The sequence below is a fragment of the Cannabis sativa genome, chromosome 3, assembly GCF_029168945.1.
Source record: "Cannabis sativa cultivar Pink pepper isolate KNU-18-1 chromosome 3, ASM2916894v1, whole genome shotgun sequence".
Classification (NCBI taxonomy): Eukaryota; Viridiplantae; Streptophyta; class Magnoliopsida; order Rosales; family Cannabaceae; genus Cannabis; species Cannabis sativa.
In genome coordinates, this window is record NC_083603.1 from 57,521,904 (window position 1) to 57,544,785 (window position 22,882).

General features: G+C 41.0%; 1 protein-coding gene and 1 non-coding gene across 2 annotated transcripts; one reads left to right on the top strand and one right to left on the bottom strand.

Annotated features, from left to right (window-relative positions):
* Positions 1 to 9,831: 9,831 nt before the first annotated feature.
* LOC115710513 (uncharacterized) lies at positions 9,832 to 20,986 on the bottom strand. The gene is made up of 3 exons (XM_061112700.1): positions 20,393 to 20,986; positions 20,009 to 20,344; positions 9,832 to 9,921 (listed from the first exon to the last, which is right to left on the bottom strand). The coding sequence occupies exons 1-3, from the start codon at positions 20,984 to 20,986 to the stop codon at positions 9,832 to 9,834; spliced, it is 1,020 nt and encodes a 339-aa protein (XP_060968683.1).
* On the top strand, positions 20,920 to 21,026 carry LOC115711719 (small nucleolar RNA R71). Its single transcript, XR_004010599.1, has one exon. It is a non-coding gene; the product is annotated as a small nucleolar RNA R71 (small nucleolar RNA).
* Positions 21,027 to 22,882: the final 1,856 nt, after the last annotated feature.

Sequence of the window (22,882 nt, forward strand, 5' to 3'; positions counted from 1 at the left end):
GCTCAAGAGCCCTTCAATCCTGAAGATAAGGCTGAGGAAGAGCAGGTGACTCTGCTCAAGAGGAGGAAGAAACTTCTGGCCCAATCCAGGCCCGTTGAATATGCAATTCGCATTAGAGAGCCTAGTTCACCTGCTCGGCCATCTTCTCCCGTGCTAGGGAAAGGGAAAGCTATTACGGTTGAGATAAGAGACTTATCAAGTGATGATTAACTTTCGAGTCTTGCTCGGGCCATCGTCTTCAAGGCTACTTCGTGTTGTTTTTAAACTGCTTGACTATTATGCTTTATGCTTCTGATGTCTTTTTCCTCTAACCATGTTGTTTTTATTGCATGCAGACATGTCTCTGAAGATGCTGGATGCTCTGAAGAAGAGAGTTGGAGGAAGCTCAAGCGCCTCTCCTCCGGCCAAGAAATCCAGGGGCGGTGAGGCAACCCCTTCCAAGGAAAAGGCACCAGCCGGGGAGGTTATTGACCTTTCCGAGGAGCTAACTGTTGCGAACCCCTCTACTCCAAAAGTTGCTAAGTCGAAGGATTCTAGAGGAGGAAGCTCGGACAGGCCTAAGAAATCAAAAGGTGGATCCGAGCTGGCCAAGAGTGGATTCGAGCAGATGCGGGTTCCTACTCCACCTTTGCCATTGCTTCTAGAGGCCAAGAAAGGTAAGGAGATGCTCACCCATTACATGAACCAGTTGGTTCCTGAAGTGAGGGAGCAACTAGCTGGCGCTGACAACGAATCTTCTCTAGAGCTGCTGATGGTAGGAGTCTTTAAGGAATTCACAAGGGTAAGTATTTCTTGACCGTTCCCTTTAGTCCTTCTTTACACAGTTCAGACTCTAAATTTTTTTCTCTGTGTAGGCTGGTCTGAAGTTGGCTTACACTTACTCCCGAGCTAAGTCTGCCGCCTCCAAGAACGGTGCTCTGTCCAACACCATGGGGGCGGAGGTGGACTTGGCCAGGAAGGACGCTGATGATGCCAGGGTGGAGCTCGGAGCTGTTCGGATGGAGCAAGGTGAGGTCAACAAGAAGTTTTTTACTACTGAGAAGAAAGTAGCTGAGTTGACTAAGGTGTTGTGTTTTGTACCCTAAATAAAACCCATTTCAATATAATCAGATTTACTTATTAATAAAGATCAGAAATAACATTTGATGTTGCATGGTTCACATGATTTATTTCATGGTTATATGTATATGATGTATGAATTCTTTTTAAGTCCAGAACATATGAATTTGTTAAAGATTATAGTGTTGTCAGCACAGTGGAATATAATCTTAATTATATGTTCGAAAGTTTATTCCCTGATTTGTCAGAACATTGGATTTAGACTGACATGATATAATCAGCGATAGGTATTCTTACACCTTGAAAAAGTGTTATGTCCTTTCCAGGACATTATAAAAGTTTACCAGTATCGGATGTATGGAGTATACATCGGAAGGGACCGATATTGAACTTTGATTAGATATATTAAAACTTACCGTAATATCTATTCAATTCAATATCACCTGTTGATCCTAGATCAAATGACCTTAATCCTGATATGGTTAGGTTCAATCTCAAGAGTACTATACATGTTCTTTGATTTGTTAGTTAAGCCTACTTTTGGGTCAGGGTGATACGTACATTTTGGGAACATGAGAGTATAATTGAATGGGAGCGCTACCATAAATATGGAATCTATAACTTCTATAGGAATTTAGAAGTGAAACGATGATATCCTTCGAGCTTGGCTAAATAGAGATAAATGGTGGAGATCTCATTTCACTTTGCTGAAATATCATTTATACGAAGCTAAGTGTTTTAAGGATAAAATACATTGAAGGTGTAACGGTAACTTAGTGCCTTTTCAATGTAGATCATCTATTAGAGGGTCATTGATCACATTAGGGTTATAACAATGGATAACTAATGACGTGTCTATTTCATGGAACATATAGAGCGTTCTATATGACTGAGAGTGCAATTTCAAGTTCTAAGTGTGGATTCAACAAGGAATTAATAAGTTAGGGAATTTACTTGGTAAATTCGGTTCGACTTATTGGAAGCTCGGTTATATAGACCCATGGTCCCCATACTAGTTGAGACCATACTTCTTGTAAGACTCAGTTAATTGATTTTAATTAATCAATTATAATTCTAAAGTTAGACTATGTCTACTTTATGAATTTTCACTAAGCAAGGGCGAAATTGTAAAGAAAAGAGATTATAGGTTTATTTATTGATTAAGAGACTTTATATGTCTAAATTAATAAATATATTAAATGGCAATACTATTTAATAATTATTTTTAAGTTATTAAATAATTAGAATTGGCATTTTAAAAGGTTAAATTGGAAAATTGGCATTTTTGAGAAAATGGGAATGAGAAATAACAAAATGGGAAAGTTGCAAAGTGAGGCCCAATTCCCTTTGTATGGTCGGCCACATGCACAAGAAATTACCATTTATAGTTTCCATTATTTTAATGCCATACAATTCTAACCTAAACCTAGAGGGTATTCTATAAATAGAAAGTGTTGGCTTCAGGAAACACACAACTTTGAACATTGGTTTCTTTCAGAAAAGCCACACGCCTCTCTCTCTCTTTTCTTCTCTCTAAATTTTGAATTCCTTTGAGTGATGAGTAGTTCCCACACACATCAAGTGGTACCTCAATCATAGTATGTAAGATTATGAAAAATTAGCACCAACAAGAAGGAGAGAAAGAGATCCAGATTCAGATCTTGATTATGCTCTGCTACAGAAAGGAATCAAGGGCTAGAGATCTGAATGGAAGGAGTCATTATATTCCGCTGCACCCAATGTAAGGTTTCTTAAACTCTTATGTGTTTATTTCATTGTTTTAGAATTCATATTAGGATGTTAATCGAACATACTTGGTAGTAAATCTAGATCCTGGTAAAATAATTTCCAACATAAGGACCTTGAGGCTTCCCACCAGCTTGAGGCTACCATTGGCTCCCTATCGGCACAAGTGAATAGCCTTCAAGAAGAAAGGTGAGTTCTTCAGACTGTAATCTGTCGGCTCGAAGAGGAGAAGAAGACCCAGGAGGAGGAACTTACAGTTGAGATTGAGAAGTACAAGTCGGGGATGGCGAAGCAAGAAGAAAAAGTGCGTGCCTTAGAGACAGCTGTTCTCGAGATTTTATATGACTTTTGGAAGGCTAACCCTCAGGCAAATTTCGATTACCTGGGCGAGGCCAAAGACATGTATCTCGAGTACTGTGCTTCTCAAGTAGCTTATGGTGAGCCCGATGCGACTGCTTCTTCCTCTGCCCAGAATGTTGATGTACCTCCCGTTCAAACAACAGATCCCCCAGCTCCTACCGGCCCAGAAGATCCGAACCGAGAGCCTGGGACTCCAGCTGTTTAACTACTCTTTTATCCTTCTCCTTTTTTTATATATCTTATTCGGCCATAAGGCCTTTTTTTAAGACATCATGACCGACCAAGAGGTCTTTAAACTTGGAATTATTTTTCATTTTACAGACAACAGGCTGACCGGGCAGCTTTTAATCCTGGTATTACGTGCCGTTGTTATCTTTAAGGAATTTCATTCTCTGTTTATCATCATCGTGCAATTGTGTTTGTTTTATCTTTACCAAATGATTTGTACAGGTATAGGTGCCCCCAAGTGACCGAGCAGACTTATGACTCTTGGTCACTTTTTTTTTACAAGTATGCTTTTTTATCTGTTCGGAGTCTTGGGTTCGACCAGACCTTTTGTACGCAATGGATGGTAAATTAGCAACACGTTAGTAATTTCGACTCAATTTGAATTTTAAAATAAACATCTTTATTCATTTATTGATCAAAAATGTGTTTGTTACCGTAGTAACTTACAGCAGGGCTATTTGATCTAATTTGATCTTTTACCTTAACATGAAATAAAACAAATTGCAGAAATAAGAAATTTTACTTTAAATGGTGGTCATCCGACCTGAGTACTTTTCATTTTTGCCGAAACCTTTGAGCGTTGTCCGCTCAGCAAGCCATTCACTTAAAAGTGAATATTCTTTCAGTACCTAGTATGGTCGTCCGACCTGGTACCTTATTGGTAGTATTTTCTTAAGTGTTCCCCATTCCAATACCGTGGTACTAGAACAAGTTGCATTTTTTCATCATACTCACCTAATTTGTATGCTCCGGATTCGAGGAATTCGACCACTTGATATGGTCCTTACCAATTTTGTCCGAGTACACTTGTCGTGTAGTCATTGGCATTTAAAAATAACCTTCTTAGGACCATATCTCCCACAAAGAATTTCTGAGCCTTCACTTGTTTATTGAAATACCGAGCTACTTTTTATTGATGGGCTATTAACTTTAAGTTTGTTGTGGTTCGCTTCTCTTCGATTTCATCAAGTGATTCGGCTAGGAGTACGTGATTGATATTTTGGCTGTACGTCAATCTCCTGTGGGATGGTGGCTCGAGTTCTACAGGCAGCATAGCTTCATATCCATATGCCATAGAAAATGGAGTCTGTCCGGTTGTCGTTTTCTCAGTTGTTCGATATGACCATAAAACTTCAGGAAGTTCTTCCGGCCAATTTCCTTTGGCATCTTTGAGTCTTTTCTTCATAGTATCATTCAAGGTCTTGTTCACTGCTTCAACTTGACCATTTGCTTGAGGATGTGCCACTGCGGAGAAACTTTTGATGATGCCATTGTTTGCACAAAAATTAGTGAAGGATTGGCTGTCAAATTGTTTGCCATTATCCAAAACTATTTTGTATGGCAGTCTGAACCGACAGATTATGTTGTTCACAATAAACTCTTGAACTTTTTTTGATGTAATGGTTGCGAGTGGTTCGGCTTTGGTCCACTTAGTGAAATAATCAACCGCTACCACTGCATATCGCACTCCTCCCCAGGGCCACGGACTTTGCATCTGAGTTAACTCGTTGGGCAGAGCTTGAGGTATCTTTAAAAATCTCTGGCATTTGTCACATTTCTTAACATAGGCCTTTGAATCTTCAATCATTATTGGCCAGAAATAACCTTGCCTTAGAATTTTCTTAGATAAACTCTGCCCGGCCGCATTATTTCCGCAGAATCCGTCATGCACCTCAGATAGGAGTCGTGCAGCTTCTTCTTGAGTAACACATCTGAGCAACGACATAGAGAATCCTGTTCTGTACATAATTCCCTCTACTATGATATATCGTGCAACCTTCCTTCTAATCTTTCGAGCTTCATTTCTATTATCTAGGAGTTCCCCAGTGTTAAGGTAGGCGGCTATCAGTGTCATCCAGTTTGGGGAAGTATTAACCATTTCGATCTCTTTCGTGCCAGTGATGCTATGCTCTTCGCGAAACTTGATAGGAACCAAGTTTGCCTTATCACTTACATTACTACTTGTCAATCGAGTCAACGCATCTGCAGTTGTGTTTTCTTCCCTTAGAATTTGTCTGAGACCGTAGCTTTTGAATTGTGCGAGCAATTCATGTATTTTTCTCAGATATGCTATCATCTTTTCTCCCCGAGCCTCATATTCTTTGGATACATGATTTACCACCAGCTGTGAATCACTACAGATTTCAATGTGTTCGGCTCTCATCTCCCGGTCTAGTTTTAGGCCAGCGATTAGAGCCTCAAACTCGTCTTCATTATTAGATGCTTTGAATCCAAATTTGACTCCAGCGTGCAGGTGTTGCCCCCCAGGCGTGACAAGGGCAATTCCTGCACCAGATAGTTGATCTGTAGGTGACCCGTCTACGTGTAGTTTCCAAGTCGGCTTATCTTCACTATTACTTGGCTGAGGTTTTAGTATCGACTCGGGGTTGCTTTCTGGTACATTTTTTTCTTTGCCTGTGCATTCTACCACAAAATCTGCTAAGGCTTTGCCTTTGATTGCTGTTCGGGATCAGAAAATAGTTTCGTATTGACCCAACTCCACCACCCACTTGAGTAGCCGTCCAGAGGCGTCTGGCTTTTGCAATATTTGGCGTAATGGTTGGTCAGTGTACACCCGAACAGGGTGAGCTTGAAAATAAGGTCTTAACTTTCTTGTTGTTAGAATAAGGCTGTAAGCGACTTTCTCTATCAATGGGTATCGGCCTTTGACCTCAATGACTCTTTTACTGATGTAGTAGACCGGGTGTTATATGTTGTTCTCTTCTCTGATTAGCACGACGCTCACAGCATGCTCCGTGACAGCTAAGTATATTCCAAGTTCTTCTCCGTCCAGAGGTTTTGAGAGTACGGGAAGTTTTGCGAGTTGTGATTTTAGCTCTTGGAAGGCTTTTTCACATTCCTCCGTCCACTCGAATTGCTTGTTTCCTCCCAGGATGTTAAAGAATGGGGCACACTTGTCTGTTAATTTCGAAACAAATCTACTGAGTGCGGCGACCCAACCAGTCAAACTTTGTACTTCCTTGGTTTTAGTTAGCGACTTCATATCCAGGAGGGCTTGAATCTTCTCGGGATTGGCTTCAATTCGTCGGGCATTGACAATGTAGCCCAAAAAATATCCCGAGCTGACTCCAAAGGAGCACTTTAAGAGATTTAGTTTCATGTTGTACTTCCTGAGGACCTTGAAGCATTCGTCCAGGTCATATATGTGACCCCCAGCCTTCTTGGATTTGACGAGCATGTCATCCACGCACACTTCCATATTTCGCCCGATCTGGTCTTTAAACATTTTGTTTACCAACCGATGGTATGTTGCTCCTGCATTTTTTAGACCAAACGGCATTACTTTGTAACAATATAGACCCATACATATTCGGAAACTTGTATGTTCTTGGTCTGGTGGATGCATTTTGATCTGATTGTACCCTGAATAAGCATCCATGAAGCTTAATATTTCATGCCCTGCTGTTGCATCCACGAGCTGATCAATTCTTGGAAGTGGAAAATAGTCTTTAGGTCATGCTTTGTTGAGGTATGTGAAATCAATACACACTCGCCATTTTTTGATCGGCTTGGCTACCAGTACGGGGTTTGCAACCCAAGCTAGGTAGAAAGCTTCAATTATGAAATCATTGTTGCATAGCTTTTCTACTTCTTCTTTTAGGGCTAGTGCTCGCTCTTTGTCCAATAGCCTTCGCTTATGTTGAACTAGCTGAAAATTAGAATCAATATTCCGAACGTGCAAAATGATAGAAGGATCAATTCTGACCATATCCGCATGTGACCAGGAAAAAATATCTAGGTTTGCTCTCAGAAATTTTATCAATGATGATTTTACTTTGAGCAACAAACCTTTTCCGATCTTTAGCTTTCTGGCCGGGATATCTTGAATGATCTCGATCTCTTCTAATTCTTCCACAGGTCAAACATTGCTGCTTCGGTTTCCAAGTCGAGGATTACTACGAAAATTGTAAAACAATATGCAAGTGCACGCAATCAAGTAGTAAACTCACGCAAGTGAGGTCGAACCACAGAGAATTGGATTAATTACAACTAAATTATACTTATGATTCTATTCGGTAAATCGATAATTTTGAAGATTTAAATAGAATAAAAGAAATTCAAGAAACTTAAAGAAACAAGTGAATATTAATCAAGATGAGAAAGTACAGAGGAGAATCCTGCTGTTTGTTTACCCAATTTTTAATGCCTAATTGCTATCCTTTTCTTGATGTGAATGACAGATTATAAATTAACCTAACTCTTTTCAGATCTTTTAGGTTCTAAACCACATGTTCTTTAATTAGTCTCTTAATTAAACTAACATGTAATCAGCATTCAGTAATAATCTAAGTGTCACATTGGTCATGCAAATACTCTCGTTTCACATAGAACCTCGATTATCCAATTTTAGCATTCTCAGTTCTCACTTTTCAGATTTTGAATTGAGATCGTAGAACATGTAGAAGGTGATCAAGCTTACACATGGAATTAAACACAAATATAGATAATTTTACAAATCAAGATGGAGGAATGGCAATTATTCATTAACTAGGCAAAACATTAAACAACATTCATCCTCCCTAAATAGGAGTTTAGTTCATAACATCCATAATCAAATCCATAATCAAAATTGAAACAGAAAATAGCATAGAAAAATTAAAGAGAAGAGAAAGAACTAGTTGAAGCAATTGATCCGGGTCGCCACAAGCCGCTCTTCTAGCCTCCTCCTTTGTTTCTAGGGCTCCAAATCTGAATGAATCTCAATTTTCGCAAACTCCCTCTATTTAAACCAAGTCTCATCTTTAAAATTCGTAAAATTACGAAACTTTCCAAAAATCCCGTCACTCGAGCTTAGTCGCGGCGAAGGATTTGCCCGTCACGACGAAGGCTTTTCTAGAATTTTTCAAAACTCTCTGCCAATCCCCGTCGTGACGAAGGTTTTTCCCCGTCGCGACGGGATTAGTTAGCAAAATTTCTTGTTTGTTTTTCTTCTAAATTCTTTCACCACTTGTCCTCAATTCTTGTAAATACTTTCTTTAAACACCCGAGGACCTGAAACAAAAGAATCAAGCGTAAAATAGCCCTAAAACGAGAAACAAAGAGTGAAAACTAACCAAAAATACGACCCCAAACTTAGACTAATTTTAGCCTAACAAATTCCCTCGAACTAGATCTTTACTCGCCCTTGAGTAAAACTTAAAACTAAGACAAAGCAAAAACAACACGACAGATAATTGAGCCTCCAAATAATTAAACTACCACTGCCACCTGTGCAACTTCAATCAATTGGCCAAACCAAAATTTCAATTCAACAACTCTAGGTATAAACTCGGATGCACAAGTTAAAAAAAATCACGTATAGATGCAAAACACTTCAATTTGAACATATCACAATCATTCTACTCTTACCAACGTTCCACCAACAAATGTTCAATATTCTTGCATGACCTACCTCTCTCCACTAATATCGACAACCCCTGCTTGGAATCAAAAGGTCTTTCTCGGTTGAAATGTCTTGGCTTAGGTGAAAGGTAGATAAAAAGTCATTTAGGCTACATTATACCATAAGCAAAACATACCAAACAAGCACCCACACTTATCCATACTTTTATCCCAAAGAAACTGGTAAGAGAATGCACTTTTCTCTTTATGTGCCTAACATCATTTTTCACAATTTTTTTTCTCTTTTTTTCTTTTTTTTTTTTTTTACTTTTTTTTACTTTGTTTATATATATATTTTTTCTTCTTTTCTATTGATGGAAATGACACTTCTCATAAATTTTTCTCAATCTCCTACTTCCAAAATAATACCCACTTATAACACTTCATCTCCCCCAAACTTATAAAAAGCATATGGCATAATAATGTATATTGGGCATGAAAGTAATTAAAGGAAACACATTAGGCTCAATTAAGTGGTTAAAATTTTGAAACAAGCTAAGGCTCGACTTGGGTATACTAAGGACAAAATTTTACAGGTAATCTTCAAGGGCTCAATCGGTCCAAAGAAAATTGCCTAAATCATTTTCCAAAAAACAATCATCAAGGATTTCGCTTCGAGAGAGTAAGTCACGCAAGTTCTATTCCATTCCAAGCAAACATTTCACAAACCCAAGTAGAACACAAGTGATACTATCCAAAAATCAATAATTTACATCTATATGAAAGAAAATTTTTACAAGGCATCCAATTCAATCCAAAGAGTTTATGAATTAAGCACACAGTTTAAATTTCAATCCATTGCACACATAACAATAGCAGTTTAATCAGTAGACTGGCTCATTTATCAACACATGAAAATTAAAAAAAAAAAACTAAACTAGTTAATTAACTAAAAACAAAGACAGTAAAAACATAAAAATTTTAAATCCCTCCCCCCAAACTAAAGATTCACATTGTCCCCAATGTGATATAATATTCAAGGTGAGAAGGACTTACCTGAACCCCCATCAGAAGGGGTTTGGCCTCAATACTGCTTCAACTTGGATCAAGTCCACCTCTTGCATCCAATAGTGTCCTTGTACCAAATGAAGAAAATTGACCTCCAATGTTGTTAATTTTAGAGTTCTGCACAAGAGTAAGTTAACTTTCAGAATTACAACTCATCAATCTTTTCCAACGACGCCGAATCGTTCAAAGTCGTTCTTTAGGCTTTGCTCTCTTCTTATCAGCTTTAACAAAAGAACCCTTCACCATCTCAATCTTGCAACAGGTAGGAATGTCGGTTGGGGCAAAAACATTAAAATTGACCTCTTCATCTTGTACTCGCAACTTTAACTCCCCCTTTTAAACATCTATTAATGCTCGGGCCGTGGCTAAGAATGGTCTTCCCAAAATAATGGGAATAGTTGAATCTTCCTCCATATCAAGAATTAGGAAATCTGCAGGGAAAATAAACTTACCAACCTTCACCAGTACATCTTCAGCTATCCCATGAGGATGAGTCAAAGAACAATCCGCCAGTTGTAAAGTCACTGTTGTAGGCCTTGCTTTTCCCAATCCTAGCCTTTTGAAGACAGACAATGGCATTAGATTAATGCTTTGTAACACCCTAACTACCTTAGGCGTATTACGTGATTTTTAAACGTACTGTGCAGCTCGTTGCTAATCAACGAGGTTTATGGAAAAACGTGATTAATTAAAATTTTGCTTTTTAATTAAACTTATAAACCATTTTACAAAAGACTCGGGATCCCGATTATAAAATCATTTACAAAAAGATTTAACTGTTCAACCCTTACATAAAAATAAAAGTCGTCTAACGACCAGTTACAAAATTCAGCCTTGCTGTCCCGAGGATCGTACGCTCCAGGCCTAACCGCCCCGACATGTACAATCTCATATGCTCGGTCACGGTCCATCACCATGTACTCGCCTTTACCTACACATGAACATAAACTGTGAGTCGACAGACTCAGTAAGAAAAGCATAATAACATCATACGTAAAACTAACTGCCGTGTCCAACACGATACTGAGTCCCGCTACTGCCATGTCCAACATGGTACTGAGCCACTACTGCCATGTCCAACATGGTACTGAGTCCCGCTACTGCCATGTCCAACATGGTACTGAGCCACTACTGCCATGTCCAACATGGTACTGAGTTCTGAACGTTCATAGGGACGGTACTATTGACACGTAACAACCTGATCGGTCGAACCGGTCATACTCCGCCGCCGGTCATACTCCACTGTACCGACGTGTTACCGTATCCTCCCCGATCGGCCGAACGGGTCATACTCCGCCGCTGGTCATACTCCACTCGTACCGACGGGATACGTCAATAGCACGGGACCACCAACCCGTTGTCGACTGATCGGCCAAACCGGTCATACTCCGCCGTCGGTCATACTCCACTGCACCGACGTGACAGGTTGGATAGCTCGAAGCCAACATACAACTAATGTAATCTAATAGGCTTCCTACATGCTCGCTAAACATGTAATCTACATATGCATACTGTTATACTAATCTTACCCGGATTCCGATTTCAAAATGTGCCGTCAACCCGACCGGAACCGAAGCCGAACGGCGGATTGACATCGGCTCCTAAACCATAAAAATCACAACGCTATAAGTGACACGCTAAATCACTTCCCGGACTAAAACTTGAAACTAAAAGTTTCCCTATAGATAAAAAGCATGGCAATACCCCTAAAAACCCAAAAACGAGGAAAACTAGGGTTCCGAAAATCCCCCAACCCGTAGAAGGTTGCCCAACCGGAATTCCGGTTCGGGAAATTTCGAACCCCCATCCGAATTCCGGATGCTCAACCGGAATTCCGGTTCCTCGCAGGCAGCCAACTAAAAATCTCCTAACTTGACCAATTCAAACCCAATTGGTCCCAAACTTTCCAGACCTGTTCTATATGCCCCAAATAACAATTCTAGAGCATCAAACCTACCCAGAAACCACATAGGCAAAATTCACCATTGGAGCTCAAGCTTTGAGTTCCAAACTCAAGCTTGAGCAAAACCACCTAACATGCATCCTAACCTATTTAATTCTACTCAAGTAAGCATATAATCATCTCTGAAAACATACAAGAACACCCAGCAATTCACAGAAACATAATCACACTATTTTACTCCAAAAACCACATTTTTGCATATAAAACTCAAACTTTAAACAATCAATCCAACATGCTTTCAACACAGCTCAATCAACAACAATAATCATGCTTTAATCCTCACCAATCAACAACAAAAACACAGCAGCAACATCTCCCAAGCTCACATGCATTTTCTTCCATTTTCACTTAAAATTCAAGAAAATATAGAAGGACAAATTCAAGGATCTTACCTACACTTGAATTACACTTAGAGGAGAAGAAAATCACAAGAAATTGAGGAGAAAATCCCTGCCCTAGCAGCCAACACCAAGCCGAAAAGAGGGAGGAAGAGAGAGCTTTGAGTGTTTTGAAATTTCTTTTAAAATTTGACTAAGTGTTGAATTTTAAGAAAAGAATAATATAAATCACATTTCTCATTTATTTCAGCCATGTATAATAAAAATAAACATTTAATTTTCCATCTCATAAAGCCACAAAAGACAAAACACTAATGGGGCAAAAAGACCATTTTGCCCCTCCACCATAAAATCATGAAAATCATACTAAAGGGGTATTTTTGGGACATTCTAAATTCCCGGCCATTCCCGACATTCCCAATGTCTAAAACCCGTCCCCAAAATACTAACATACTAAGTTGTGATTTCTACTGAGCCAAACGCCGAGTTCCAAAATACCGGACACCGGAAATGCGAAATATAAAAACTGCTGATGACATAATCATGCATATCTGAATTCCATAAATATCAATAATAAATTATTTAAATAGCTATAAATAATTTCATGATTAACATAAATAACTGCTAATTTCCAAATTAACTAAGCGGGCTTTACAACTATCCCCCCCTTAAAAGGATTTCGTCCCCGAAATCTAACCTGAATAACTCTGGAAATTGAGCTCGCATATCTGATTCTAGCTCCCAGGTGGCTTCTTCCACCTTACTGTTTCTCCAGAGAACCTTGACCAACGCTATGGTCTTATTCCGAAGGACTTTATCCTTTCTATCCAGGATCTGCACCGTCGTTCCTCATAAGACATATCCGACCGAGCCGAAGGCTCTCATAACTGAGTATATGAGAGGGGTCTGAAACGTATTTTCTCAACATTGAGACATGAAATACGTTGTGCACTGCTGATAAAGCTGGAGGCAATGCTAACCGATATGCCACTTGACCTATCTTCTCGAGAATCTCGAAAGGTCCTGTAAGTCTAGGGCATAACTTGCCTCTTTTCCCGAAACGTTTAATCCCCTTCATCGGAGATACTCGCAAAAACACATGGTCCCCTACTCGGAACTCAACATCCCTACGTTTCGGATCTGCGTAACTCTTCTGTCTGCTCTGGGAGGCAAGCATTCTAGCTTTAATCTTCTCTATTGCCTCATTGGTCCGCTGAACTGACTCTGGACCTAGGTATTTCTTCTCCCCTGTCTCATCCCAGTGGATAGGGGATCTACATTTTCTACCGTACAACAGTTCGTAGGGTGCCATCCCTATCGTACTCTGGTAACTGTTGTTGTATGAAAATTCTATTAACGGTAGATATTTGCTCCATGAACCCTCAAAGTCCATAACACAGGCTCTCAACATATCCTCCAATATCTGAATTGTCCTTTCGGACTGACCATCTGTCTGAGGATGGAATGCTGTACTGAATTTTAGCTTCGTACCCATTGCCCGTTGCAAACTTTGCCAAAATTTGGAGGTGAATTTCGGATCCCTGTCCGAAACTATAGACTTCGGTACCCCGTGAAGTCTCACTATCTCCCTGACATATAACTCTGCCAACTGATCCACTGTAAACGTTGTTCTAACCGGCAGAAAATGAGCAGATTTCGTAAATCGATCCACCACTACCCAGATGGAATCGTACATACCCGTGGTCCTAGGTAACCCGACCACAAAATCCATCGTAATATCCTCCCATTTCCATTCTGGTAGGGTTAGAGGCTGCAACAACCCTGCTGGTCTCTGATGTTCAGCCTTAATCTGCTGACAAGTGAGGCATCTCGATATAATTCTACCAAATTCTTCTTCATACCGCTCCACCAGAAGTACGGTTTCTAATCTTGGTACATCTTAGTGGTGCCGGGATGCAGAGAATATGGGGTAGAATGAGCCTCCTCAAAGATCTCATTTCTAAGTTCCACACTGTTCGGAACACAAACCCTGGCTTTATACAAAAGCATCCCACTGTCTGACACTGAAAAGTCCTTGGCTTGACCAGCCAATACCTCATCTCGGATTTTCACTAACTCCGGATCTGTCGTCAGAGCGACTTTTATTCTTTCCAACAGATCAGATTGCAGCGTTAAGTTGTGAAGCTGACCTACCACAAACTCAATGCTGGATCTAACCATATCCTCTGCTAGCTGAGGCGAGATCTGAATCATACTAGCTACTTGCCCGGGACCCTTTCTGCTCAGGGCATCGGCCACTACATTGGCTTTTCCGGGATGATAGAGGATCTCGCAATCGTAATCCTTCATTAATTCCAACCAACGCCTTTGTCTCATGTTCAAATCTTTCTGAGTAAAGAAATACTTGAGACTTTTATGGTCGGTATAGATCTCACACTTCTCCCCATAAAGGTAATGCCGCCATATCTTCAGCGTAAAAACCACTGCGGCCAATTCTAGACCATGAGTTGGGTATCGCTGCTCATAATCCTTTAACTGATGGGAGGCATAAGCGATAACCCGATCGGCTTGCATCAATACGCACCCCAAACCCTGTTTGGATGCGTCACAGTAGACTACGAACTTCTCCTCGTCCGAAGGCAAAGCTAGTACCGGAGCAGTAATCAATCTCTGTTTCAGCTCCTGAAAACTAGCTTCGCATTTATCTGACCAGATAAATCGCTGATTCTTCTTTGTAAGCTCGGTTAGGGGCATTGAAATTTTGGAGAATCCCTCCACGAACCTACGGTAGTACCCAGCTAATCCGAAGAAGCTTCTGATCTCTGTCACTGTCTTCGGTCTCGGCCAATCCCTGACGGATTCGATCTTCCCGGGATCCACCTTGATCCCGTCCTTACTCACAATGTGCCCTAGGAAGGACACCTGAGACAACCAGAACTCACATTTCTTGAACTTGGCGTAGAGTCTATGTTCTCGAAGTCGTTGCAGTACCAATTGAAGATGTAACTCATGCTCCTCTTCTGACTGAGAGTACACGAGGATGTCGTCGATAAACACAATCACACAGATATCGAGGAAATCCTTGAATACTCTATTCATCAGGTCCATGAATGCTGCAGGAGCATTGGTTAGTCCGAATGACATAACCAGAAACTCGTAGTGTCCATACCTAGTGCGGAAAGCCGTCTTTGGAATGTCCTCCTCTCGGATCCTCAACTGATGATAACCCGAACGGAGATCAATCTTAGAAAAGACCGTCTTCCCCTGAAGCTGATCGAACAAGTCATCGATCCTAGGTAATGGATATTTATTCTTCACCGTCAGCTTGTTCAACTCTCTGTAGTCGATGCACATCCTCATAGATCCATCCTTCTTCTTGACGAACAAAACCGGGGCTCCCCAGGGTGACACACTGGGCCGGAAGAACACTATGTCAAGTAACCCTTGGAGCTGAATCTTCAATTCCTTAAGTTCAGCTGGAGCCATCCTATACGGGGCTTTGGAAACCGGATCCACCCCTGGTGCCAAGTCAATCACGAAGTCAATCTCCCGCTGAGGTGGTAACCCTGGAAGTTCTTCGGGAAAAACGTCCAAAAATTCCAGAACCACACTGATGTCCTCTGGCCGAATGATGTCTGGCCGAGTGGTGTCCACCACCACGGCCAGAAACCCTAAGCACCCACCGTGCAATAATTCTCTCGCTGACATAGCCGAGATCACCGGGATCCGAGATCCCTGAACCGAACCCACAAATACGAACGGTTCTTCACTTTCCGGTTGGAAGACCACCATCTTCCTCTTACAATCAATGCTCGCCGAATATTTAGATAGGAAATCCTTTCCTAAAATAATATCAAATTCGACTAAACTCATCTCTACCAGATCAGCACTTAACTCTCTACCATCTATCCTGATCGGCCAAGGCCTAATCCACCTATTGGAGATAACCAATCCTCCGCCAGGTAATAGGGTTCCAAACCCTGATTCATATCTATCATACAGTCTTTCCAATTTTCTAAAGACTTTGGTTGCCACATAAGACATTCTTGACCTAAACACTCACCCGGAGGATGCCTCTTACTAATGAGACACTCCATTAGGAATAACGGGTCTCAACACTAGCCTGACGACTGTCTTGATTCTGGTTCCCTCGGAACCTCTTGTTCTGCCTCGAGCCACCTGATGCAGTGGATGATTCCTCCTCCAGTCCATGGCCGAACCACTACCTCCCCTGCTGAAACCTGACGCAGAAAGGGTAGGAGCACCGCCACATTCCGGAGTCCTAACTGATTCCACATACATCAAGATGCGCCCACAGCTCACCATGCTTTCTTCGCCATCTCAGCTTAGATGGTCTTATCGTCGGTAGTGATCATAAGGTCATACTTGATCTTCACATTAAGTCCATCGAGATATTTTCTTTCTTACTGAAATCGGTTGGCGCAAATCCCGAGGCTAACCTCGCCAACCGGCTGAACTGAGTAATATATTCCGTCATGCTCATATTCTCTCGCTGGGTCAGGTGGGCGAACTCTTTCCTCTTGGCGCTTCTGACCACCTCGTTATAACATTTAACGCTGAAGAGTTCCTAAAACCTTCTCCAGGTCATAGAGATGACGTCATGGATCTGAGACACCATGTCCCACCAGACCAGAGCGTCTTCTTAAAACTGAAAAGTGGCACTCACCACTCTGTCGTTCCCGGTGACACCCATAAAGTTCAAGATCTTGGTGATCACCGTCAGCCACTGCTCGGCTTTCATCACGTCCGGACCTCCCAGGAAAACCGGAGGTGCTCGTCTTCCGAACCGCTCGAACAAAGGTTCCAATCTAATGGCCGCCACCACTATCTCGGCCCGGCAGCAGGGGCGGTGTGCCACCGGAACTACGGCACCGGAACCGCAAGAGCACCCCGCCGTCTCAACCTCTCGAATCTCGAGATCTTGCTCTTCTATCCGGCTTGCATTTCCGCAAACCGTAACTTCCCACCCCGGGCTTCCTGATTGACTTGGGCAGCCTGCGGCGAGTTAACATCACTCCAACCGCGAACCATGCCCCTGGGACCTCTACCTCGGCCCATAACACTTGAGGGGAACTGAGCTCCTCGACCTTGATCTGACCCGACTGAGATGCCCTGACTCCTAATATTTAACCTGGCGTCCATCTAGTCTGAACCGCCTCAAAATCCCGAGTTGGCACTTCAGGTCACGATCATCGAGAGCTTACTAATGCCGCTTAATTTGGAAATTAAAAACGAAACATGCGCCTATTCTACTATCAGGCTACTAACATGCTTCCTAACAAGCTTTTCTTTTTCATAACTGAATAAAATAAACTACTAAAGCAAAAAAGGCTTACTGAACCGTGAACCGAGCTAACTGCTGATGATGATTGTACATGTCGTGACGATCTTCGGAAGACAACTCCGGCGCTACGATACCAAATTGTAACACCCTAACTACCTTAGGCGTATTACGTGATTTTTAAACGTACTGTGCAGCTCGTTGCTAATCAACGAGGTTTATGGAAAAACGTGATTAATTAAAATTTTGCTTTTTAATTAAACTTATAAACCATTTTACAAAAGACTCGGGATCCCGATTATAAAATCATTTACAAAAAGATTTAACTGTTCAACCCTTACATAAAAATAAAAGTCGTCTAACGACCAGTTACAAAATTCAGCCTTGCTGTCCCGAGGATCGTACGCTCCAGGCCTAACCGCCCCGACATGTACAATCTCATATGCTCGGTCACGGTCCATCGCCCATGTACTCGCCTTTACCTACACATGAACATAAACTGTGAGTCGACAGACTCAGTAAGAAAAGCATAATAACATCATACGTAAAACTAACTGCCGTGTCCAACACGATACTGAGTCCCGCTACTGCCATGTCCAACATGGTACTGAGCCACTACTGCCATGTCCAACATGGTACTGAGTCCCGCTACTGCCATGTCCAACATGGTACTGAGCCACTACTGCCATGTCCAACATGGTACTGAGTTCTGAACGTTCATAGGGACGGTACTATTGACACGTAACAACCTGATCGGTCGAACCGGTCATACTCCGCCGTCGGTCATACTCCGGCTGTCGTACCGACGTGTTACCGTATCCTCCCCGGATCGGCCGAACCGGTCATACTCCGCCGTGGTCATACTCCAGCCCGTACCGACGGGATACGTCAATAGCACGGGACCACCAACCCGTTGTCGGCTGACGGTCAAACCGGGCCATACTCCGCCGCCGGTCATACTCCACTCGTACCGACGTGACAGGTTGGATAGCTCGAAGCCAACATACAACTAATGTAATCTAATAGGCTTCCTACATGCTCGCTAAACATGTAATCTACATATGCATACTGTTATACTAATCTTACTCGGATTCCGATTTCGTGTGCCGGTCAACCCGACCGGAACCGAAGCCGAACTACGGACATCGGCTCCTAAACCATAAAAATCACAACGCTATAAGTTGACACGCTAAATCACTTCCCGGACTAAAACTTGAAACTAAAAGTTTCCCTATCGATAAAAAGCATGGCAATACCCCTAAAAACCCAAAAACGAGGAAAACTAGGGTTCGAAAAATCCCCCAACCTACAGACGGCTGCCCAACCGAATTCCGGTTCGGGAAATTCGAACCCCCATCCGAATTCCGATGCTCAACCGAATTCCTTCCTCGCAGGCAGCCAACTAAAAATCTCCTAACTTGACCAATTCAAACCCAATTGGTCCCAAACTTTCCAGACCTGTTCTATATGCCCCAAATAACAATTCTAGAGCATCAAACCTACCCAGAAACCACATAGGCAAAATTCACCATTGGAGCTCAAGCTTTGAGTTCCAAACTCAAGCTTGAGCAAAACCACCTAACATGCATCCTAACCTATTTAATTCTACTCAAGTAAGCATATAATCATCTCTGAAAACATACAAGAACACCCAAAGAATTCACAGAAACATAATCACACTATTTTACTCCAAAAACCACATTTTTGCATATAAAACTCAAACTTTAAACAATCAATCCAACATGCTTTCAACACAGCTCAATCAACAACAATAATCATGCTTTAATCCTCACCAATCAACAACAAAAACACAGCAGCAACATCTCCCAAGCTCACATGCATTTTCTTCCATTTTCACTTAAAATTCAAGAAAATATAGAAGGACAAATTCAAGGATCTTACCTACACTTGAATTACACTTAGAGGAGAAGAAAATCACAAGAAATTGAGGAGAAAATCCCTGCCCTAGAAGCCAACACCAAGCCGAAAAGAGGGAGGAAGAGAGAGCTTTGAGTGTTTTGAAATTTCTTTTAAAATTTGACTAAGTGTTGAATTTTAAGAAAAGAATAATATAAATCACATTTCTCATTTATTTCAGCCATGTATAATAAAAATAAACATTTAATTTTCCATCTCATAAAGCCACAAAAGACAAAACACTAATGGGGCAAAAAGACAATTTTGCCCCTCCACCATAAAATCATGAAAATCATACTAAAGGGGTATTTTTGGGACATTCTAAATTCCCGGCCATTCCCGACATTCCCAATGTCTAAAACCCGTCCCCAAAATACTAACATACTAAGTTGTGATTTCTACTGAGCCAAACGCCGAGTTCCAAAATACCGGACACCGGAAATGCGAAATATAAAAACTGCTGATGACATAATCATGCATATCTGAATTCCATAAATATCAATAATAAATTATTTAAATAGCTATAAATAATTTCATGATTAACATAAATAACTGCTAATTTCTAAATTAACTAAGCGGGCTTTACATGGCTGCTCCCAGATCACATAGAGCTTTAGTTTCCACCGAACCCCCTATAGTGCATGGAATATTGAAACTACCCAGATCTTTAAGCTTGGGCGGTAGTTTCTTCTGCAAAATTGCACTGCACTCCTCAGTGAGTGCCACTGTCTCAAATTCTTCCAACTTCATTTTCTTAGCTAAAATTTCTTTCATGAACTTCATGTAAGTTGGCATTTGCTCCAAGGCTTCCACAAATGGAATGTTAATGTGCAGCTTCCTAAATATTTCAAGAAATTTTGAAAACTTCTTGTCGAGGCTGTTCTTGCGGAGTCTTTGAGGGTAAGGAATTTTAATATGGTGATCTATGCTGATCGGAGGTGATGCTTCTTTCGGTGCAAGACCCTCAACAGTCTTCTTTTCCTTTGGTGCCTGTGTCTGTGCTTGTTGATCCTGAACCCCATCTTCAACTGGTTGCTTGCCACTAGGTCCCTCATAACTCTTTTCACTCCTCAAGGAAATTGCTTGACATTGCTCTTTTTACTTTGCCTTACTAATGCTAGGTGAATTTCCTTGAACTTGTTTTGCCACTTGAGTAGCCAATTGTTCCATCTGAGTTTCTAGAGTTTTAAGAGAGGCTCTAGTCTCCATCATGAATAGGAGAAATAAGTCAATTTGGATATTTAAGCCTCCACAAGGATTTTGTTGTTGCGGCTGTTGTTGGTTTTGTTGGGGCTGATTTCTCTGTTGATAGAACCCCTGTTGCTTGTGCCCATAATTATTATTTTGAGAATAGTTCCCAATGGACTTTACTTGATCCATTGGAAAACTATTCAAATCCACCAGACATTGGTCATATGTGTGAGGACCCCCACAGAGCTCACAAGCAACTTGAGCCTGTTTCACCTGAGCAGTCATCAACTTCGTCAAGGCATCCACTTGGGCTGTCAACTTGGCGATGGCGTCTACCTTGTGCATACCAGCAACCTTCTTCGTTTGGCTTCTTTCAGTTGGCCATTGTTGGTTATTCATAACCATTTCTTCGAGCAGATCATACGCCTCGTTTGCACTTTTCAATACCATGATGTGGACATTTCCTGATGAGATCTTTGAACCTCTCCCAAGCCTCATGGAGAGATTCATTGTCCAGCTGACAAAAATTATTAATTTCTCCTCGCAGCTTAGCAGACTTTGCTGGAGGAAAGAACTTAGACATGAACTTTGTTCCCAAATCGGTCCATGTTGTAATAGAGTTCGGTGGCGAGGAGATCAACCAACTTTTGGCTCGCTCCCTTACCAAGAATGGGAATAGTCTCAAGCGAATGGCATCATCACTGACTCCATTGACTTTGAAAGTATGACATAACTCCATGAAATTGGACAAGTGCAAATTGGGGTCTTCAGAGGGGAGTCCGCCAAACTGGACTGACGACTGCACCATTTGGATATGGCTGGCTTTATCTCGAAGTTATTAGCCTCCACGGCTGGTGGTCTGATGCATGACTGAACCGTTGTTAATGTTGGAAGAATGTAGTCTCTCAGACTACGACCGTTTGCCTGATCTTCAATGGCACCTCCATTATTAGCGTTGTTGCCGCCATTATTACCACCATTAGCATTATCACCCATGACTTTTCTGTTTCAGCGCTTGCTGAAATTCTTGCTTGCCTTTTGTTTCTTCTATTTCTTCTATAGGTCTTTTTCGATTTCAGGATCAACTGGCAATATTACACTTTGTCCTTGACATCGCATGCACCCCTAATGCCTGAAATAAAATAAGACAATCTAAAAGAAACAGATTAGAAATAAGCAGAAAGAATTAACCAAAGTAGAAGTTAGTATAATTTTATGTAATATTAACCTTTATACAAATTCCCAGCAACGGCGCCAAAAACTTATTACGAAATTTGTAAAACAATATGCAAGTGCACGCAATCAAGTAGTAAACTCACGCAAGTGAGGTCAAACCACAGGGAATTGGATTAATTACCACTAAATTATACTTACGATTTTATTAGGTAAATCGATAATTTTTAAGATTTAAACAGAATAAAAGTAATTTAAGAAACTTAAGGAAACAAGTGAACATTAATCAAGAAGAGAAAGTAGGGAGGAGAATCCTGCTGTTTGTTTAACCAATTGTTAATGGCTAATTGCTATCCTTTTCTTGATGTGAATGACAGATTATAAATTAACCTAACTCTTTTCAGATCTTTTAGGTTCTAAACCACATGTTCTCTAATTAATCTCTTAATTAAACTAACATGTAATCAGCATTAAGTAATAATCTAAGTGTCACATAGGTCATGAAAATACTCTCGTTTCACATAGAACTTCGATTATCCAATTTTAGCATTCTCAATTCTCACTTTTCAGATTTTGAATTGAGATCATCGAACATGTAGAAGGTGATCAACCTTACACATGGAATTAAGCACAAATATAGATAATTTCACAAATCAAGATGGAGGAATGACAATTATTCAGTAACTAGGCAAAACTTTAAACAACATTCATCATCCTCCCTAAATAGGAGTTTAGTTCATAACATCCATAATTAAAATTTAAATAGAAAATAGCATAGAAAAATTAAAGAGAAGAGAAAGAACTAGTTGAAGCAATTGATGTGGGTCGCCACAAGCCGCTCTTCTAGCCTTCTCCTTTGTTTCTAGGGCTCGAAATATGAATGAATCTCAATTTTCACGAACTCCCTCTATTTAAACCAAGTCTCATCTTTAAAATTCGTGAAATTACGAAAATGTCCAAAAATCCCGTCATTGGAGCTTCGTCGCGGCGAAGGATTTGCACGTCGCGACGAAGGCTTTTCAAGAATTTTTCAAAACTCTCTGCCAATCCCCGTCGCGACGAAGGCTTTTCCCCGTCGCGACGGGATTAGACAGCAAAATGTCTTGTTTGTTTTTCTTCTCAATTCTTTCACCACTTGTCATCAATTCTTGTAAATACTTTTTTTAAACACCCGAGGACCTGAAACAAAAGAATCAAGCGTAAAATAGCCCTAAAACTAAAAACAAAGAGTGA